Genomic DNA, 18,371 nt, shown 5'->3' on the forward strand with positions numbered 1-18,371 from the left:
AAAAAATCGGCTGCCTTAAAGTAGTCTTTCCCACCCAAAGCTAGAAACAACTAAAGGCAGGACCCCTTTACTTAAAAAGAAAGACAGAAAGAAAAAAAAGAAAAAGAAAAGTGTTTATTATAGGCAACAACACAAATGGGAACTGGTACTTGTCTATACCAGGGGAGTGCAATTTTTCAACTTCCAATGGCGGCCTCAATCTTGAGGCAAATCCACTGACCAAAGATGCCTGTCTAGGAAGCAGAGCTCCGTGGATGGGCTAAGATAGATCAGATTGATCTTAGGTCAATGTAAGACCTATGTGGTTCATGAAGTCTTCGCTTTTCGGCGTTGGGTCCCCCAAAGCAGAATGGAGATGGATAGAGTGGTGGATCCCAGAATCCCGAAGAACATAAGCAGTGAGAACGAGCCCTGTGAATAACAGACCAAAACATATCCCATACAACGTTACACAGAGGGCGACATCCTAACACCTAGTTCATTCCCAAGGTATATCATCTCGTCTAGGACAATTCTATAGTTTTCTCCCTAGAGGTAATTTGTATTAGCTCCTGGTCTGTGACTCTCCTTTCTGAGAGGTGTTGCTCTATGCATTCCTTGTATCCCTAGTTAGAAGGCCTTATTCCTCACCTGGCGCATACACTTATATCCGTGGAAACCATCAGCACAAACACACTGCAAAAAACCTGGACCATTAGGTACACAAGATCCATTCTCAGGACACATTTCTGGGGACCAGAGAGAAATAGAGAACATCACTGCATCCATCTCATTAGGCATATTTCTCAATTATCTGTTTCAACTTAGATTCTCTCAATCATTTCTAGGATAAAGGAAGCGGAAAGATTACAGATAAAAACAGTAACAGTAATAGCATATGCCTTAAGATCTTTTCTTTCAAAGGGGTTAGAGCCCCAGAACTCTGAATGAAAGGCATTTAAGCAACTTTGTCTTCCTGATCTAAAGTGGAAAATACAAGGAAGAAAAGACAATTCCCAGAAGCTTGGAGGTAAGAGAGCATACCTGGGTTCCCAGTGTTATTGCAAAGGTTCTTTTGGCCTTGACAGATCTGGTTGTCTATATAAGAGGTGACAGTATTCCAGGCATTAATTCCTCCAGGACAGTTGACATCTTGTGGCAGTATCCTAAAGACAAACGTGGTCATAACATGCAAAGTTGCTAAACTCACAGCATTGCCCCTCTTTGATTCTCTTCCCATACCCTTACTCACAGAGTCTGGAGCTGAGTAAAGCCACGGAAGGTGTTGGCCAAGTCACCTTTGAGAGGGTTTGCTTGCAGATCTCTGCAAAGCACACACTGTCAGCACTTTCCCATCAACCTACACTATATTAGCCTTTTGGGTGGGAGGTGTCTAACTACTTACATGATGATAGTGGTATGTGCCTGATGAAAGTCTGGACCAGGGTCCTCCAGAGAACAGTTCTGGAGATCCAGCCTGAAGACACAAAGTAATCAACATAACTGTGTGTTCCCCTTTTTCTTCATCCACAGCAGTTTGTATTTGACTACACAACCCCCTTTTCAGCTAATAGTAATTGAACACAGCTGTGTTCCGACTCACATACTAGGTGCTGTGGTAGACATTTTAATCCTACATTATCCAATAGAGTCGCCACTTGCCACATGTAGCTACTTAAATTTAAATTAATATAATCTTAGGCTGGATGTAGTGGCTCACTCCTTAATTCCAGTACTTTGGGAGGCCACTGCAGGAGGATCACTTGAGCCTAGGAATTCGAGACCAGCCTGGGCAATATAGTGAGACCCTGACTCTACAGAGAAAAATTAACCTAAAAATTCACTGTCTCATTTGCACTAGCCATATTTCAAGTGCAAATGGAATAACCACGTTAGTGGCTACTGTACTGGTTAGTACAGATATGGAATATTTGCATAATCACAGAAAGTTCTATTGGCCAGCAATGTTCTAATAGGTTATGCATCTATTGGGAGAACTGTGTTTCTTGTCTATATTAGTGAATCTCATATTATGATTTTCAGATCCACAGAGGGCCTTTAAAAAAAAACACAAGTCACATAAATAAAATGTTTTCCGCATGTATTTTCTACCACAGATTGGTTGTAAACTGCTGGATATTAAGGATCATGCCACATTTTTTCTTCACTATCTACTGCTGTCAATTCCTTTATTCTACAAATATTTACTGAGTGCCTACTAACTGCAAACGCTGGGAGAATGTTAAAAATATATAACACAGTATCTTAGACTTGAGTGGTTTGCAATGTGGTTAGAGAAACAAGACCACTGCCCAAAATAAAAACACTGTATATATTAAATTACAATATGAAAGAAACCACAGGACAGTGTATAAAATATACACTAAAGATTACAGGAAGTTTCAAAAAAAAGTATTACTCTGGAATTTAATAGTAGAAAATATTCAGAAAAGATGTTGGAATTGAAGGATGGATATGTCCTAATTTGGTGGAGGAAGGCAATTTCAGGTATGGAGAGAGGCCTGAACAAAGGTAGAATGCCTTTGAGGGTAGGCAAATCTGGTGCCAGACCTCTTATGGAGGTTTGAGTGGACACGTAATTGGAAATAATGTTGGAAAAGTGGGTTGGGACTAGTCTATGGTAGCTCGTGGTTTGAATTTTATCCTGAGAGCAACAAACAGTTACCTAAATATAGTATTAAAGCAAGAGAGCGATAATGGAAAATGTTGGTTTTCTGAAAGCTTAATATAGAGAAGTATTTAGGTAGATTAAGGAAGAAGAGAATGGAAGCAAAACACAACATTTTTAGTTTGAAGTTAGGATGCACTTAGTAGGAAATGTTTAACAGGAAGAGCAAGAGGTACCCATATGTACCTGGGGTGTGGAAAGGCAAAAAGACTCTAAAGAGATCTAGTTTTGGTAGACACCTGCGTGATGGTTACAGCTGAAACCATAACAGGTGGATTCTCAAAATAATATAAGGGTAGAAAAGCAGCCAGCCTAAGGAATGGCCTGTATCCAATATCCAGGGATGTCTTCTCCCTCACCCCAAGATGGTGCCATTCTGATTCAGGCAGCAACGGGCATGTAGCATTAGCTCTCCTGTAGTTTTACAATAAAGGGCCACTTTTGACAAATTTTGCACACTCCCTGGACATTGGGTGCATATCTGCAGAAGAGAAAGAAACATTAGAACTCCGGAAAGAACACACGGGGATCAAGAATTAACTGCCAGCACACCTTTCCAGAATTCCTCTAACATGGGGCCGATAAATGGCTCGTGTCCTACCCTCATAACAGGCTAGACTAGGAGATGCCATTTCTTCCTCTAGAGTCCGGTGCCCAATCAGCTCCCCAGAGACTTTTCAGTAACAGACATCGCCCAGGGGAAGGTCCTCATTTCTGAAGATTACTATTCGAACATATTTATTATGCCCTCTGCAGAGACTTCTCAATCTGACAGCCTCAGTTTGTCCCGGTGTAAAAGGACCGCGGTATGTAAGAACTCATCAAGCATTACAAAATAAAGTGCAGCCCTACCACCGCACGATACACGGCATTCGTACGTAGAGCTTACACAAAGAGCCAGAGGACCCGTCTGTAGAAAGAGCTTATTCTAAAATTAAGGAAAGAGATCAAGTTTCACAGGTCTTTGAAAGTCGGCAGGACGGGGGCGTCGAAGGCCTGCACGACGTGAGCACTCGGGAATAGGACCTGGCTGGGCAGGGTCGGGAAGCGTCAGGGACGAAATCAGAGCCGCAGGCCGGCAGAGGGGAAGGGGGAGCCGCGGGCGAGCGCGAAGCGCTGGCCATCGACCCTGCTTCAGCCGGACTTCAAACTTGCTTCTGTACCTCGGGTAGAGCCAGAGCCCTTTCCACGCCCAGAGCAAGGAGCAGGGTGGCAGCCCAGCGCACCAGGATCGTAAGAGTACCCCGGCCGCGAGGCGCCATTTTCCGCTCCCTTGGTTCTCCACCGCTAGCGCGACCCGACCCCCGCAGCCCCGCCCCACGGCGCGTCAGGCCCCCTTCGCCGGGCGTGGCCTAAACGGCCGGGTTTAGTAGCCCTGGGGCTGGGTGGGGGCTGCTCCTGCTCGGGGAGCTCAGCTTTGGTCTTTAGGAGCCCCAGCCTTCTTTCGGGGACACTGGCCGACCACCTCTTCCTTTTCCCCTTTAGTGAAGGCCTCCGCCGTCGCCGCGCCGCTTCCTAGAGCCTACTGCAGGCTTCTTCAGCCCAGCGTTCCCCGCGCCTGGATGTCGAGGTCGCGTCTCCACGGAGACTCGGGCCCGTCCATCCGCCCTCAGTAAACATGGCGGCACGGCGAGCTGGGCTGGCGGAAGGCGGGCGGAGGGCGAGGGCGGGGCCCCCCACGGTCTCCTGGTCTGCGCGCCGCGGACGGGCTCTGGCTACCCACGTGTGGAGAACAGGCAGGTGGGCTTGGAGAGCGTGAGTCAGCACCGAGAGGCCCCGGGGAGCGGCGTAAGAGCGGGGGCGGGGGCGGGGGCGGGGGGCGGGGGCAGGGGGCGGGGAGGGGCGGAGCGAGCCAGCCCCGGGCTGAGAAGATCTGAAATGCGAGCGGTAGTAACGTGGTCGTGGTCGCCGCGTGGAGGGAATCTGGAAGCCAGGAAAGAACGAGGGTGAGGGTGATGGAGCAGGAAAGGGCAAACCGCAAACTCTAGCGGGAGGACACGAGCCTGGAACGCCCTGGGCACCTAGTCACCTTCACCTCAGTCGTGATAGCGCGCAGCGTCCTGGAGCCTGGCGAGGAGGTAGGAACGGGATAGACGCTTCCCTAACTCATTTTCTTTGCCTTCTCAGGCAAAGGGAGCGATGTTGATTTCTGGAAGCACAGGCGGACCTTCCTAGCCCTGGCTGAACCACGGAGGTAAGGGAGTGCGGAAGGGTGCCAGGGGGAAGCCCTGCTCCCGGAGTGACTGTCTTGGTTCAAGCCAACCACAAAGCTCCTTAAAGCCGACCCAAGCGATCATCTCTAGTTGCCGACCCAGGCTTCCCTTCCACATTACCCTCCGGTGTCTGCCTGGACATTCCTGAAAGATTTACGTTTAGCTGGTTGGCAAATTTTCTAAGGTGTTAGTAGCTATTAGCATTTTTTTTTTTTATTTGAGACAGAGTGGTGCAATCTTGGCTCACTGCAACCTCCACCTCCCGGGTTCAAGCAATTCCCCTGCCTTAGCCTCCAGAGTAGCTGGGACTATGGGCGCATGCCACCACACCAGCTAATTTTTTGTGTTTTATTAGAGATGGGGTTTCACCATGTTGGCCAGGATGGTCTCCATCTCCTGACCTCATGATCCGCCTGCCTCAGCCTCCCAAAGTGCTGGGATTACAGGTGTGAACCACCTAGCCAGGCTGCTATTAGCATTTTAAGGAGGGCCCCCAAAGCCTTTCACACCTTGAGGAATTATAGCCCCAGGACAGATTTTGAGGGGATCTTTTTGGAACAGTCCTGCAGAGGACAGTGAGACCCTTTGCCTTTTTTTGTAAGAGACAATTCCATCTACTGCAGTGTGTGAACAAAATGAGTTAGAGGTTTTTTTTGTTTGTTTGTTGTTTTTTTTTTTTGAGACAGAGTTTCGCTCTTGTTACCCAGGCTGGAGTGCAATGGCGCGATCTTGGCTCACCACAACCTCCGCCTCCTGGGTTCAGGCAATTCTCCTGCCTCAGCCTCCTAAGTAGCTGGGATTACAGGCATGTGCCACCATGCCCAGCGAATTTTTTGTATTTTTAGTAGAGACGGGGTTTCACCATGTTGACCAGGATGGTCTCGATTTCTTGACCTCGTGATCCACCGGTCTCGGCCTCCCAAAGTGCTGGGCTTACAGGCTTGAGCCACCGCGCCCGGCCTAGAGTTTTTAAAAGGGGTCCCACAATCTGCTGTTTGTGCCTTAGTGTGTTATAGTTCTGGTGAAACAAGAGATAGGTCTTCCTTTTGGCCCTCCCTTCCTGGAGACATGTAAGGGTTTGGATCAATATAGGGTTTTTAGAAAACCACAGATCTGTTCTCAGAATCTAGTCTGTTACTGAGTCAGGTTTTTTCTGTCTTCCTTGGCTCTCTCTTGTGGCATCCGGGAGAATTCTCCACACATCATGCAAATAGAGTTTTATCAGGAAGTCCTATCAGCAGAGTATCTTGAAGGTCTGTGTCCCACATTGGGAGTTTCCTATCTCTGACCACCTGCCTATCTATACCATCAACCCTGTAGTGTTGTATGTTCTTTGCACACAGCAGACATCATCTTTCCTCTTACTCCCCAGTAGTTCCCATCATCTCTATCATAGCAGTAAAAACTTGCCAAGGACAAATGGGAAAACTCAGGGTGTCGCAATGTGCAAAGCCCCAGGACATCTTTTGGATAAACCAGAGTTTAAGCCCAAGCTGGACATGGTAGTTCTTGCCTGTAATCCCAACACTTTGGGAGGTTGAGAGGGGTGGATCACCTGAGGTCAAGAGACCAGCCTGGCTCACATGGTGAAACCCTGTTTATACTAAAAAAAAAATTAGCTGGGTGTGGTGGCACATGTCTATAATCCCACCTACTTGGGAGGCTGAGGCAGGAGAATCTCTTGAACCCGGGAAGCGGAGGTTGCAGTGAACCAAGATCTGCACCATTGCTTTTACACTCCAGTTTGGGCAACAAGAGCAAAACTCCATCGCAAAAAAAAACAAAAAACAAAAAACAGCCTGTTGGGAACCTTGTAGAACATGTGATCCAAGAGTTGCCAGCTCTGATTTCCTCTCTTTTTTGGCCCCAAGAAGTTCAGAGTTCAGGTTTAGTCTCCATGAGGCCATAGCTTGCTAGCCAGCCAGTGTCTGCCCAAGAACACACTGTGGGAGAGCCAGAAGTCAGCCTAATCTTTCTCCTAGTGGGCAAAAGCAGAAGACACGTTTAATCTGACTCTTGGTTGGTTGAAATCTAAACTATGTCCTGTGAATGACTGATTACCTCACTCCGCTCCTCCCCTGGTTCTGGAAGTAGTGAGAACAGGGCCCTTGGTGAGCACCTGTCATAGCTGCAGACAGTACTGCTTCTTTCTCTCTTGTTTTGTATCATGCTGCGTAACCTTGAGCAAGTTATTTAATCTGTCCGTTTTCTTGTCTGGAGGGTATTCATGTCTCAACCTGAGACATGGTGTTTTCAAAGTTATTACTGCGTTATTTATTATTGCAAATGTTTATAAAGCACCTCACACACTGCTGGGTTACATAGCAGGTGTTCAAGGAGTGTTAACTGTCGTCATGTTAGGCTGTCTGACTACATGGCATTCTCTGTTTTTTCCCCATACCAGTAAATACGCCAGAGGATTGCCTCTGAAGACAATAGGATATGCATGGAGAACAGACAGGGTGGATGGTGAATCCCTAGACCTGGGTTCTAATTTACCCTCTGACAATAGTAGGCTCTGTGGTTTTGGAAAGGTCACTTGAACCATCTGAACCTTAGTGTGTTTATCTGTGAAATGGTCAGTGGTGGGGGGTTTGTTATAATAGTGGTATCCAAAGATTTAAGATTTTAAATATTATGATCCCTTCCTTCTTTCTCTGAGGATTGTGGTATATTCTTGGAGGATTAACATATCTTGTGTAGGAGTTAAAAAATCAACTTTCAACTTTCCTGTCTATTCAGTTCCTGCTTTCCAACTCCCTCCTGCACAGAGTGCCAAGAGTACTTTAGGCTGAAAGCCTAATCCATCTAGGAATGCTGTTGAATGTGAGCTCCCTTTTACCTCTTCTGGAGCCTCTAGGGCTGAGTTGGAGTTTGGGGGCCATAGGGTGACAGGGTCATTTGGAGCACAGCAATTGGTTACCTGAACAAATGACTGCTGAGTGCCACCCCACCCCCAATTCCTGATCTCACCACAGCCTCTCATAGAGCCAGATCTTCAGCTCTGCAACTCCAGGCAACTGTGCCTCAGGACAAGGATTGCTTCTCCAGGTAGGTATCTGCCCCCAGCAGGATGTGACCACTCTCACTGGCTGGTGCCTTTGCCTCTCAGCTCCTTGGCTGGGTTGCTTCTCTCCAGAATGGAGAATCATAACTCTGAAACCCTGACTCTAACGTGGTGCCCTCTCACCTTTCCCTTCTCATTTTTGAATCCAACCACTTTTCCTGCGTCTGCTGTTGGCTATGGTGTGGCAAGTAGAGGGGTTGAGAGGTGGGTGGCAGCGCTTATTTAGTGATGTTGGGGAAAACCTAGTGGTTGGCCTGGGGCTGCCACAGAGGCAGTCTTACTGATGATCAGTTAGGAGGGTGACACTGGAGATCATGGGTGGCAAGGGCTGAGGCCAGGGGCAATAGGAAAAGCCCTGCTGCCATTAGTCTCCATGTTGTCTTTCCTGCTGGGCTGTGGCGCCAGGCTGGCTCTGCTGGCTTAGTGTATTGTAGTGACTGGGTCTGTGCCTTCAAGTGGGGCCAGGAAATTCTTCAAAGAAACTTAGCCTAGAGTTTATTTTTCTTTTGCTTCTTGGATGGAGACCTAAGAAGTTCCTTGAATTTCACAGCTCTTGCATACCCAAAGGTCCTGGCCAAGTTCTATTGTCTCTTGGCTGTCTCAGTCTGCTGCTTCCCCCTCACTTACCGCTCCTACCAAACCCGTATCAGGGCCTCCATACCCTGAAGGGCTACCACTATGCTGGCTGGTCCACTTCTGGTGGGCGTGGGATATACAAGGCCCAAGGGTGAATGGCTACCAAGATAGGCCTCACTAAGAGCTAATTCCTTTGCAGCTCACCCTGGACAGTGTCATTCCGTGGAGGAAGACTGTGAGACCTTGGCTGGGAGCCAGGTTGTAGCCACCCATCCGCCCCTGCCCTAGCCCAGAGCCCTGGAGCATCAGCTGGCTGCAGACCACAGATACAGTGAGGATATGAGTGTAGGGGTGAGCACCTCAGCCCCTCTTTCCCCAACCTCAGACACAAGCATGGGTACGTCCACCTTCTCCCTTGTGGACTATGTAGTGTTCATCCTGCTGCTGGTTCTCTCTCTTGCCATTGGGCTCTACCATGCTTTTCGTGGCTGGGGCCGGCATACTGTCGGCGAGCTGCTGATGGCGAACCGCAAAATGGGCTGCCTTCCAGTGGCACTGTCCCTGCTGGCCACCTTCCAGTCAGCCGTGGCCATCCTGGGTGTGCCGTCTGAGATCTACCGATTTGGAACCCAGTATTGGTTCCTGGGCTGCTGCTACTTCCTGGGGCTGCTGATACCTGCACACATCTTCATCCCCATTTTCTACCGCCTGCACCTCACCAGTGCATATGAGGTGAGCAGGGACGGAAGGGAGAAGCACATGGGACCACTGGGGTTGGGGTGGAGAGGATGGACAGACACATCTGAAGGACCTGGGACTCTGGACCTTCTCTACCTAATGAAATGACAGAAAATTCATTATGTATTTTTAGTTCTTCGATTTCAGGAGTGGGAGCAAGGTTGTAGAGGGTGCATGCCAAGTAGGACTCAGAGAGGGCATGGGTTGGATATTCCCTCGTGCTCCTGAGCATCTTGAGGGAAGTTTTGTGTGAGTTGTGGGGGTGAAGTCAGGAGGAAAACCTTTTTTCTACATACCCAGTACCTGGAGCTTCGATTCAGTAAAACTGTGCGAGTATGTGGAACTATGACCTTCATCTTTCAGATGGTAAGTAGAATGAGCATGGAAACCAAGCCTGGGGCATGTTGGGGGACCTGAACTCAAGTGTGCTGAGGGAATTCGAGTCTCCCCTTGTCTCAGACTGGCAGGATTGAAATTCCTGCTAGAGGTCAGCATCTGTAAAGCCCCCGGAGGCCTATTCCTTCTAATTCCAGCACAGATACTATAGTGGCAGCAAGCCAGAATTTGGAAGGAGGAAGAAGAGGGAAGGGAGCCTAGGTGAGAGAAAGCCATGGGCATATTGGCGTTGAGGCCCATCTTTCTTCCTCTCTCTTCCCACCCTCCCCCTCGCCCCCCTCACATTTTTTCCACAACCAACAGGTAATCTACATGGGGGTTGTGCTCTATGCTCCGTCCCTGGCTCTTAATGCAGGTGAGGAGTCACACAGCCATGGGAGGCTTGGAAGGCACCTTTGGGAGGGGCAGATGGAGAAGAGTGTGTGGAAAAGAACCTGACCTTGGACAGGGAATTAATTTACTGCTTAGGCCCTTGGATGGGTCTCTACCAGAGGGAGGCTTAGTCCACCTCACTTGAAAGCTAGTGACCTGTTACCAGGCCTCATCTGAACTGGTTAAGCAATACCTTTTGGTGGAGCTCTGCAAACTTTTTTTTCCCATTGTGGTGAATGATTAATTCCATTGTTAATCACCAAGTGCTTTATCTCTGTGGCATGACATGATTGCCCTACCAGGGCTTCTAAGCTCATGTGGCTTGTGTGCTTACAGTGACTGGCTTTGATCTGTGGCTGTCAGTGCTGACCCTAGGCATTGTCTGTACCATCTATACTTCTCTGGTAAGTGCAGTAAGTCCTGGTGAGGGGGAGGAGAAGGGATGAAGTAAAGAGGGGAGATGGGAAGAGAAGGAAGAGAAGAGATAAGCTGAGAATATAGGTGAGGAGAATATAGGTGAAATTCTAGGGTGGGATGAGGTAAGATTTATAATAGGATTTAGCAGTGGGTATGGCATATGAAGGTAGAGGATGGGATGGGAATGATGTCAATAGAATCACAGCAATTATGCCTAACGGAGGAGAGTCCCCTCATTGGTAGTATGTCCTTAGGGTGGATGGTTACGGGAGTGTCCCAAGAGAGAGAATATAGTCATGGGTTTTTAGTTTCCGTTTCTGGTTGGGTTAGTAAAGCCCCATCCTCATTTCTCTTTTATACTTATCACTAGAGACAGAAAATAAAAACTGGCTTCAGGCTGTAAAAAGTCTAAAACAAAACAACAAAATAAGGCAGGTTATTTATTGTTTGGAAGGCCTCTGTGGTAGGTTTGCTGTGCTTTCCTTGCAGGGTGGGCTGAAGGCTGTCATCTGGACAGATGTGTTCCAGACACTGGTCATGTTCCTCGGGCAGCTGGCAGTTATCATTGTGGGGTCGGCCAAGGTGGGCGGCTTGGGGCATGTGTGGGCTGTGGCTTCTGAGCACGGCCGCATCTCTGGGATTGAGTAAGTATACCCCTATCCCTGGCTGGGGTTTGTAGTGCCTGGGTGCTGAGCCCATCTTAGAGGCTGGTCTTAGGGCTCTAGTAAGTAGAGGGCAAATTGGGAAGCCTGAGGTATAGCAGCAGACAGCGGGAAACTGGCCCAGCAGAAATGGAGGGTGATTACGGTGCCCAGCTAGTGTTTATGGAGGGTCAGGACGTTACCTGGGATGAGTACCTGGAATGAGGCTGTGGTGGAAGAGTGGAGCCTCCCTCTAACTGGCTGTGCTGTCTCTTGAGTGCACACAGCTCCTTGCCTTCAGTCACTCCCCTTGGCCCTAGCAGTGGTATCTCTTCTTTCCTCTCCACTGACTCCTGTTGCCAAGAGGGCAGGAAAGCTGTGTCTCTGGGGCTTTGCACAATGACTGGGTGGTGTCTGTTACAGGCTGGATCCAGACCCCTTTGTGCGGCACACCTTCTGGACCTTGGCCTTCGGGGGTGTCTTCATGATGCTCTCCTTGTATGGGGTGAACCAAGCTCAGGTGCAGCGGTACCTCAGTTCCCGCACGGAGAAGGCTGCTGTGCTGTGAGTTCAGGGCGAGGAAGAGAGTGGAGCAAGGTCTAGGGGAAGGGCTTCCCTACAGATAATTGGGGTGGGGCAGGATGCCAGAGTGCTTACACATCCACTGCGGTGGGTCTCCTTTCTGGAGGTCAGGGGCACATGCCTGAGGGTGCCTGTTAATATAGGCTCTCCTCTTGGCACTGACCTCTTTTGCAGCTCCTGTTACGCAGTGTTCCCTTGCCAGCAGGTGGCCCTCTGCATGGGCTGCCTTATTGGCCTGGTCATGTTCGCGTATTACCAGGAGAATCCCATGAGCATTCAGCAGGCTCAGGCAGCCCCAGACCAGGTGAGAAGGCCCTCTCCTGTTCCCGTGAGGGCAGTCTTGGCCCCACCAATAGGAGCGTCTAGGTAGGAAAGGGCGGACTGACTTGCAGAAAGGACTCCCACCCTGGGTGGGAGATGGTTGTAAAGTCCTTTCCCACTCCGAGATGCTAGCAGTCTAGCTTGTGAGGATCCCAGCCTCTAGCATCACTAACCACAGTGCTCATTCTTTTTTTTTTTGAGACGGAGTTTCACTCTTGTTACCCAGGCTGGAGTGCAATGGCGTGATCTTGGCTCACCGCAACCTCTGCCTCCTGGGTTCAGGCAATTCTCCTGCCTCAGCCTCCTGAGTAGCTGGGATTACAGGCACGCGCCACCGTGCCCAGCTAGTTTTTTGTATTTTTAGTAGAGCCGGGGTTTCACCATGTTGACCAGGATGGTCTCGATCTCTTGACCTCGTGATCCACCTGCCTCGGCCTCCCAAAGTGCTGGGATTACAGGCGTGAGCCACCGCGCCCGGCCAGTGCTCATTCTGTTGGGGTGAGGACCTACCCTTACTGACTCCTGATTGGGCTCCATGTGCTCTGCTGGGAGCACTCACATCCCTGGTCTCATCTAAGCCTCCCAATGGCCTCATTTCACAGAGGAGAAAAACAGACTCAACAAGGTAGCCAGTAAGCAGAAGTCACACTAGTAGCCAGAGACAGAGCTGTGGGCAAATTGTCATTCCCTCTGCAGAGCCCATTTTCTCTCCACTTAATGTCCAGTCACTTGGGCAGCAGAAATGCCTGGGCCCTGGTTTCCCTTCTAACACACCCAGTCTCAGTAGACTCGCTGGGGCATGTGCAAAGGGAGCTTCCCTACAGAGCCACCCTGGGAAGACCCCTCTCTGAGGACAGCTGTGCACCTCCCTCTCTGCTTGCAGTTCGTCCTGTACTTTGTGATCGATCTCCTGAAGGGTCTGCCTGGCCTGCCAGGGCTCTTTGTTGCCTGCCTCTTCAGCGGCTCCCTCAGGTACCCGCTTTGACCATTTCACTCAGGCCTGAGTCACCTGACCACCATTTGGTACGAGGTGATGAGTGGAGTTGGGTGGTGAGGGTCAGGGGAGGGGAATCCCTCTGAGTTTCTTACTGTGCCTGTCCCATCTGTGTGGGTAACAAGGGATAGCTCATCTCTGTAGGCCAGAGCACATTTTCTCTCAAGAGATACCCCTGTTTTGGTTAAGAGTTTTTATATGGTACCATAAATTGATCTACTTGAATGAAACCCATATCCACATTCAGAACAGGACTGTGTCCTTGCCTTCCAGGGCTGATCTGAGGTGGCATTAAGTCCAACTATGAGGAGGTTTCCTGGTGGTACATGCCATCTCCCCACTTTAGGGCACCATTTCCTCCATGGAGTCCCGTAGAGCTGATAGTTCTGCCTTGCTCAACTCCTCATCCTCTTCTTCCTCTTTTTCAGCACTATATCCTCTGCTTTTAATTCATTGGCAACTGTGACAATGGAAGACCTGATTCGACCCTGGTTCCCTGAGTTTGCTGAAGCCCGGCCCATCATGCTTTCCAGAGGCCTTGGTGGGGTTATGCTTCCTTATTTCTTCAGTCTGGGTCTTTCTTTCTTTTTTTTTTTTTTTGAGAGGGAGTTTCGCTCTTGTTACCCAGTCTGGAGTGCAATGGCGCGATCTCGGCTCACCACAACCTCCGCCTCCTGGGTTCAGGCAATTCTCCTGCATCAGCCTCCTGAGTAGCTGGGATTACAGGCATGCGCCACCATGCCCAGCTAATTTTTTTGTGTTTTTAGTAGAGACGGGGTTTCACAATGTTGACCAGGATGGTCTCGATCTTTTGACCTCGTGATCCACCTGCCTCGGCCTCCCAAAGTGCTGGAATTACAGGCGTGAGCCACTGCGCCCGGCCAGTCTGGGTCTTTCTAAGCTACACCCTGATCACTGTCATCAGTCTGCTGTCAAACACCCCCTTTATCCAGGGCTCAGCACTTGCCTAATGAAGCACACAACCTTCCCTCCGTGCATGGTTGTTTATCTCAGGGCATGGCCTGGGAAGGTCTCTGAGTCACATAGGAATGAAGACTTGGTGGGAGGAAGCTGGAGCATGATGTAATACGCCTTTTGTTTCCAGGGAGACAGAGGTGGTAGTTTGGTTGGGCAGGGAGCCTTGCTTTACCCCATTGCTTGTATTAACTCACATCTTCTTGTTTTCTCTCCTCTTCTTTTTCCCCAGCCTTTGGCTATGGGCTACTTTGTCTGGGAATGGCCTATATTTCCTCCCAGATGGGACCTGTGCTGCAGGTAATAACTATAGAGGGTAGAAAGCGATTTTAAGGGAGAGAAAGAATAGATTGAAACAGGAAGTTGAGAAAGCTATATTGAGGGGAGTGACCAGGGGGCAGGTGTAAGAGATTCCCCTTTGATGGACCACCTTTACTGTGAACAGACTTTCAAGCAGCCAGAGGCCCCAGGTCATTCCTGGGATGTTGTAGGCTCACAGAGCTAAGGATCAGCCTCAGAGGAAAACCCGAAGCACATCTCTCCCCGTCAGCCCTTCAGCAGCCCTTCCTGCCCTCTGGAGTTCTTTTTTTGAGACGGAGTCTCGTTCCATTGCCCAGGCTGCAGTGCAGTGGCGCGATCTTGGCTCACTGCAACCTCCACTCCTGGATTCTAGTGATTCTCCTGTCTCAGCCTCTTGAGTAGCTGGGATTACAGGCATACACCACCACACCTGCTAAGTTTTGTATTTTTAGTAGAGACGGGGTTTTACCACGTTTGCCAGGCTGGTCTCGAACTCCTGACCTCAGGTGATCCACACGCCTTGGCCTCCCAAAATGTTAGGATTATAGACCTGAGCCACGGTGCCCGGCCACTTCTGGAGTTCTGATTGTTCCCATACAAGAGACAGATCTGACAAGTGGGACTCTGAGGCCATGGTGGGTGGCTGTGCCCTATGGTAAGTCTAGGCATCTCTGTGTTCTTTTTTTCTTCTCACCCTGCCCTCCTAGGCAGCAATCAGCATCTTTGGCATGGTTGGAGGGCCACTGTTGGGACTCTTCTGCCTTGGGATGTTCTTTCCTTGTGCTAACCCTCCTGTGAGTGATGTATCTGGATCCACAGCCATGTGCAGTGGGATGGGTCTGGGGGACAGGTTGGCAGGGCTGTCACCAGGAGAGCTGGGGACTGCTGTGAGGGCTGGCAGGGCTGGCCTTGTGACAGGTGTGCACTGTGTCTCGCCAGGGTGCTGTTGTGGGCCTGTTGGCTGGACTTGTCATGGCCTTCTGGATCGGCATTGGGAGCATCGTGACCAGCATGGGCTCCCGCATTTCACCCCCTCCCACTAATGGGTCTAGTTTCTCCCTGCCCAGCAATCTCACCGTTGCCACTGTGACCACACTGATGCCCTCAACTACCCTCTCCAAGTAAGGCGGGGCTTGCTATCTTTCTCCTTGTTTTCTCAAAGTGAGGGCTTTCACAGGGGTCTTACTAAGGGATAGGCTACCAGAGGCCCCAGGGAAATGTGGGTATTGGGTCCCAAGACCCTGGGACCATGCGGGCGATTGGAGACTGGTGCCCAAGAAATGCTCTGCCAATGAATTGCTGATTGTCCTCCCCTCTGCTCTTCTCAGGCCCACGGGGCTGCGACGGCTCTATTCCCTGTCCTACTTATGGTACAGCGCTCACAACTCCACCACAGTCATTGTGGTGGGCCTGATTGTCAGTCTGCTCACCGGTGAGGGTGTGGGATTGCAGTGCAGATGAGCACTAAGGGTCTATGGGAGAGCTCTAGGGGACTCTACCCTCTGGGGAGAAAGGCTCCTGCCCTCTGAGCTCTTGGGTGTCCGTAGCTGTCAGGTTTTTCTGCTGGGATGTAGGAGGTGGGTGGGGGCTGGGGCCTCTGCAGCCCAAGGGAGGACATGGGTCCACTGCTGTGGATGGTTCCACACAGAGACTCAGAAGCACCTCTGCCTTCAGGGGGAATGCGGGGCCGGTCCCTGAACCCTGCAACCATTTACCCAGTATGGTCGAAGCTCTTGGCCCTCCTGCCCTTGTCCTGTCAGAAGCGGCTCCACTCTGGGAGCCACAGCCAGGTAGTACCTGCTGTCCAAGTGACCCCTCCCTGCCCTTCTCTGCAGATGCTGACCCTGCAGGTTCCCTTCCACCCCTTTTCTCTCCCCTTTCCCTCGGTGCCCCTCTCTCTCAGGATCAGCTAAGCCTGGACTGTCCCACATGGCTGTCTCAGCTTCTACCCATAGGGGATGCACTGGCTTGTGGGATAGAAGGATCTCAGGGCTCAGAGGAGATCAGCCCCAGCCTGGGCTGGTCAGCTGCCCTCCCCTCCCTGCGCTTCCCACTGTGCTGTCTAGTGGGGACCTTTTCTGTGTGAATCCCGTCACCACCCGTGGTCCATATTTACCAGCTCCACCCCCTTTGCTCTGTGTTTGCAGAACCACCTCATAGATGGTGAGCTGTTTTCCAAGAAGCTGAGGAATGGTGTGCTGGGGGACAGCAGAGATAAGGAGGCCATGGCCCTGGATGGCATGGCCCATCAGGGGAGCAACCCCACCTGCGTCCTCCATGAGACCTCCTTGTGATGTTGACTCAGGACCCCGCCTCTGTCCTCACTGTGCCAGGCCGTAGCCAGAGGCCACCCTGTAGTACAAGGATGAGTCTTGGTGTGTTCTGCAGGGACAGGCCTGGATGACCTAGCTCATACCAAAAGACCTTGTTTTTAGAGTTTCTCGCCGGCAGTAGAAGCTGTCATATCTCAAGCACGTGAGGCACTGTTTCCCTCGTCGCCTGCCAATCTATTTTCTAAAGGACCAGGCTTGGAGGGAACAGGATCATGTCAGAAATAAGGATAGAAGTGCATCCTCTGGGGAAAAGATAATGGCTTCTGATTCAACATAGCCAGAGTCCTTTGAAGTGGCTAGAAACAGCACTCCGGTTATAACTGCCCCAGGGCCCAATTCAAGAATAACCGTCTCCACCATGAAACTGGAAGCTGCGTCCCTGTAGTCCACATCTCAGCACCAGTTCTGCAAGCCACAGTGGGCCCCTGTGATTACTTTCAGATTGTCTGTGACTCAAGCCCCTCTCATTCTTATCTGTCTACCTCTATTGTGAAGAGGGAGGTTTTGGTGTCCCTGGGTCTCTGGGAATAGAAGGTCCATTTGTCTCCTTTGTGTAGAACAGGCAAGTTTTCTGCCTTGCTGCCTCCATCCTCCACCTCTGAGATGGACACTTAGAGACGGGGTAAATGTAGATCCCAGAAACCAGGGCCATGACTGGGTCCACTGTGGAACAGCCATCTATTTACCCAGCTCCTGGGCCGGGCCACCGTGGTGTCATTTCTGTCATCTCTGCCCCATTTCCTTTTGGAGTTTCTTCCCCACATAATTGTTCCTGAGGAATAAAAACTACCATTGGACCTAGAATTTGGGCTCTTGTACTCTCTCCACCTGTTCTTGTCCACCCTGTTGCATCCCCTGAATAAGGAGACCCATCCCATGTACAGGTCTTCCTGTGCTGAGGAGGGGGGCTGCTGCCAGGGACAGCATTGTGCTCACCAGGGTGGAAGATACACACTCTTTCCTATGGCTTCTCGTTCCCTGGGACTTACTTAGTCTCTTCCTTCTCTGGCCCCACTTTCCCTTTGCCAGAACAACCTTTTGCTCTCAGGTTTTTACTTTTGGAACTGGAGGAAGAATGTTCCCCTATGATTTTAGAAACGGAACATTCTAGCTGGACTTTTATGGTCTTATGAAGGACAGCGTGCTCATACCCTCCCACACCTGGCCTGTGCTCCTGCCCGGCCCTGTCCAGCTGCCCACATCAGCTCTGTACAAGCTCTCCAGGGTGTGGAACAGCCATCTATTTACCCAGCTCCTGGGCCAGGCCACCGTGGTGTCATTTCTGTCATCTCTGCCCCGTTTCCTTTTGGAGTTTCTTCCCCACATATTGTTCCTGAGGAATAAAAACTACCATTGGACCTAGAACAGTAGGTCCAATGGTAGAGCAGAGACCTGGTCCCAGGCATATCTGAGTTCAGCCTTATCTGAGGCCTTCTCCTGGAGCTCCTAGAGCACATTCTAGCTGTTCTCACATTCAATGCAGCTCAGGCCTGGCATGTTCCGTGTCCCTTTTTCTACCTCTACACCGCCTCACTCAGTCACCCCCCAGCCCCTTTCACCTCTGCCCTGGCCAGCCCTGTGGAGGAACGGGGCCCGGTCGTGTCGAGAGTCCAGACACTAGCCACTCCCAACCTGCCCAGTCTGCATTTATATTCATGACGATAATGATGCCTCCTAATGGATCTTAAACCCGCTGCCCTGAATTTTTTTTTTTCTATTCCACAAGGCTCTGGTCTTGAACATGGACATTCCTTCTCAGTATGGACTTTAGATACCTG

At 50.4% G+C, this 18,371-nt stretch overlaps 2 protein-coding genes across 24 annotated transcripts; one reads left to right on the plus strand and one right to left on the minus strand.

The window, feature by feature from the left end:
* Nucleotides 1-99: 99 nt before the first annotated feature.
* On the minus strand, nt 100-4,464 carry ATRAID (all-trans retinoic acid induced differentiation factor). 4 transcript variants are annotated; one of them, XM_017964469.4, is made up of 7 exons: nt 4,392-4,464; nt 3,028-3,149; nt 1,385-1,456; nt 1,232-1,303; nt 1,024-1,145; nt 631-728; nt 100-411 (listed from the first exon to the last, which is right to left on the minus strand). In XM_017964469.4, exons 2-7 carry the CDS (start codon nt 3,072-3,074, stop codon nt 307-309), a joined length of 516 nt encoding a protein of 171 aa, XP_017819958.1. In that variant the 5' UTR covers nt 3,075-3,149; nt 4,392-4,464; the 3' UTR covers nt 100-306. The 4 variants fall into 4 exon arrangements, with proteins under 4 accessions (XP_017819958.1, XP_008979242.1, XP_008979241.1 ...); XM_008980994.5 differs by lacking the exon at nt 4,392-4,464 and adding an exon at nt 4,134-4,259; XM_008980993.5 differs by lacking the exon at nt 4,392-4,464 and adding an exon at nt 3,832-3,974.
* Nucleotides 4,031-17,397, plus strand: SLC5A6 (solute carrier family 5 member 6). Of its 20 annotated transcripts, none has more exons than XM_078349650.1 (19): nt 4,031-4,408; nt 4,796-4,862; nt 7,860-7,932; nt 8,724-8,875; nt 9,104-9,256; nt 9,563-9,628; nt 9,962-10,013; nt 10,367-10,434; nt 10,937-11,091; nt 11,512-11,652; nt 11,845-11,974; nt 12,875-12,963; nt 13,414-13,526; nt 14,193-14,260; nt 14,968-15,054; nt 15,200-15,381; nt 15,589-15,692; nt 15,935-16,050; nt 16,408-17,397. In XM_078349650.1, the coding sequence occupies exons 4-19, from the start codon at nt 8,864-8,866 to the stop codon at nt 16,552-16,554; spliced, it is 1,683 nt and encodes a 560-aa protein (XP_078205776.1). In that variant the 5' UTR covers nt 4,031-4,408; nt 4,796-4,862; nt 7,860-7,932; nt 8,724-8,863; the 3' UTR covers nt 16,555-17,397. The 20 variants fall into 20 exon arrangements, with proteins under 20 accessions (XP_078205776.1, XP_078205778.1, XP_078205773.1 ...); XM_078349652.1 differs by having other exon boundaries at nt 4,031-4,404; XM_078349649.1 differs by lacking the exon at nt 4,031-4,408 and adding an exon at nt 4,534-4,614.
* The last annotated feature ends 974 nt before the right edge of the window (nt 17,398-18,371 follow it).

Source organism: Callithrix jacchus, chromosome 14 (genome assembly GCF_049354715.1).
Source record: "Callithrix jacchus isolate 240 chromosome 14, calJac240_pri, whole genome shotgun sequence".
Lineage (NCBI taxonomy): Eukaryota > Metazoa > Chordata > Mammalia > Primates > Cebidae > Callithrix > Callithrix jacchus.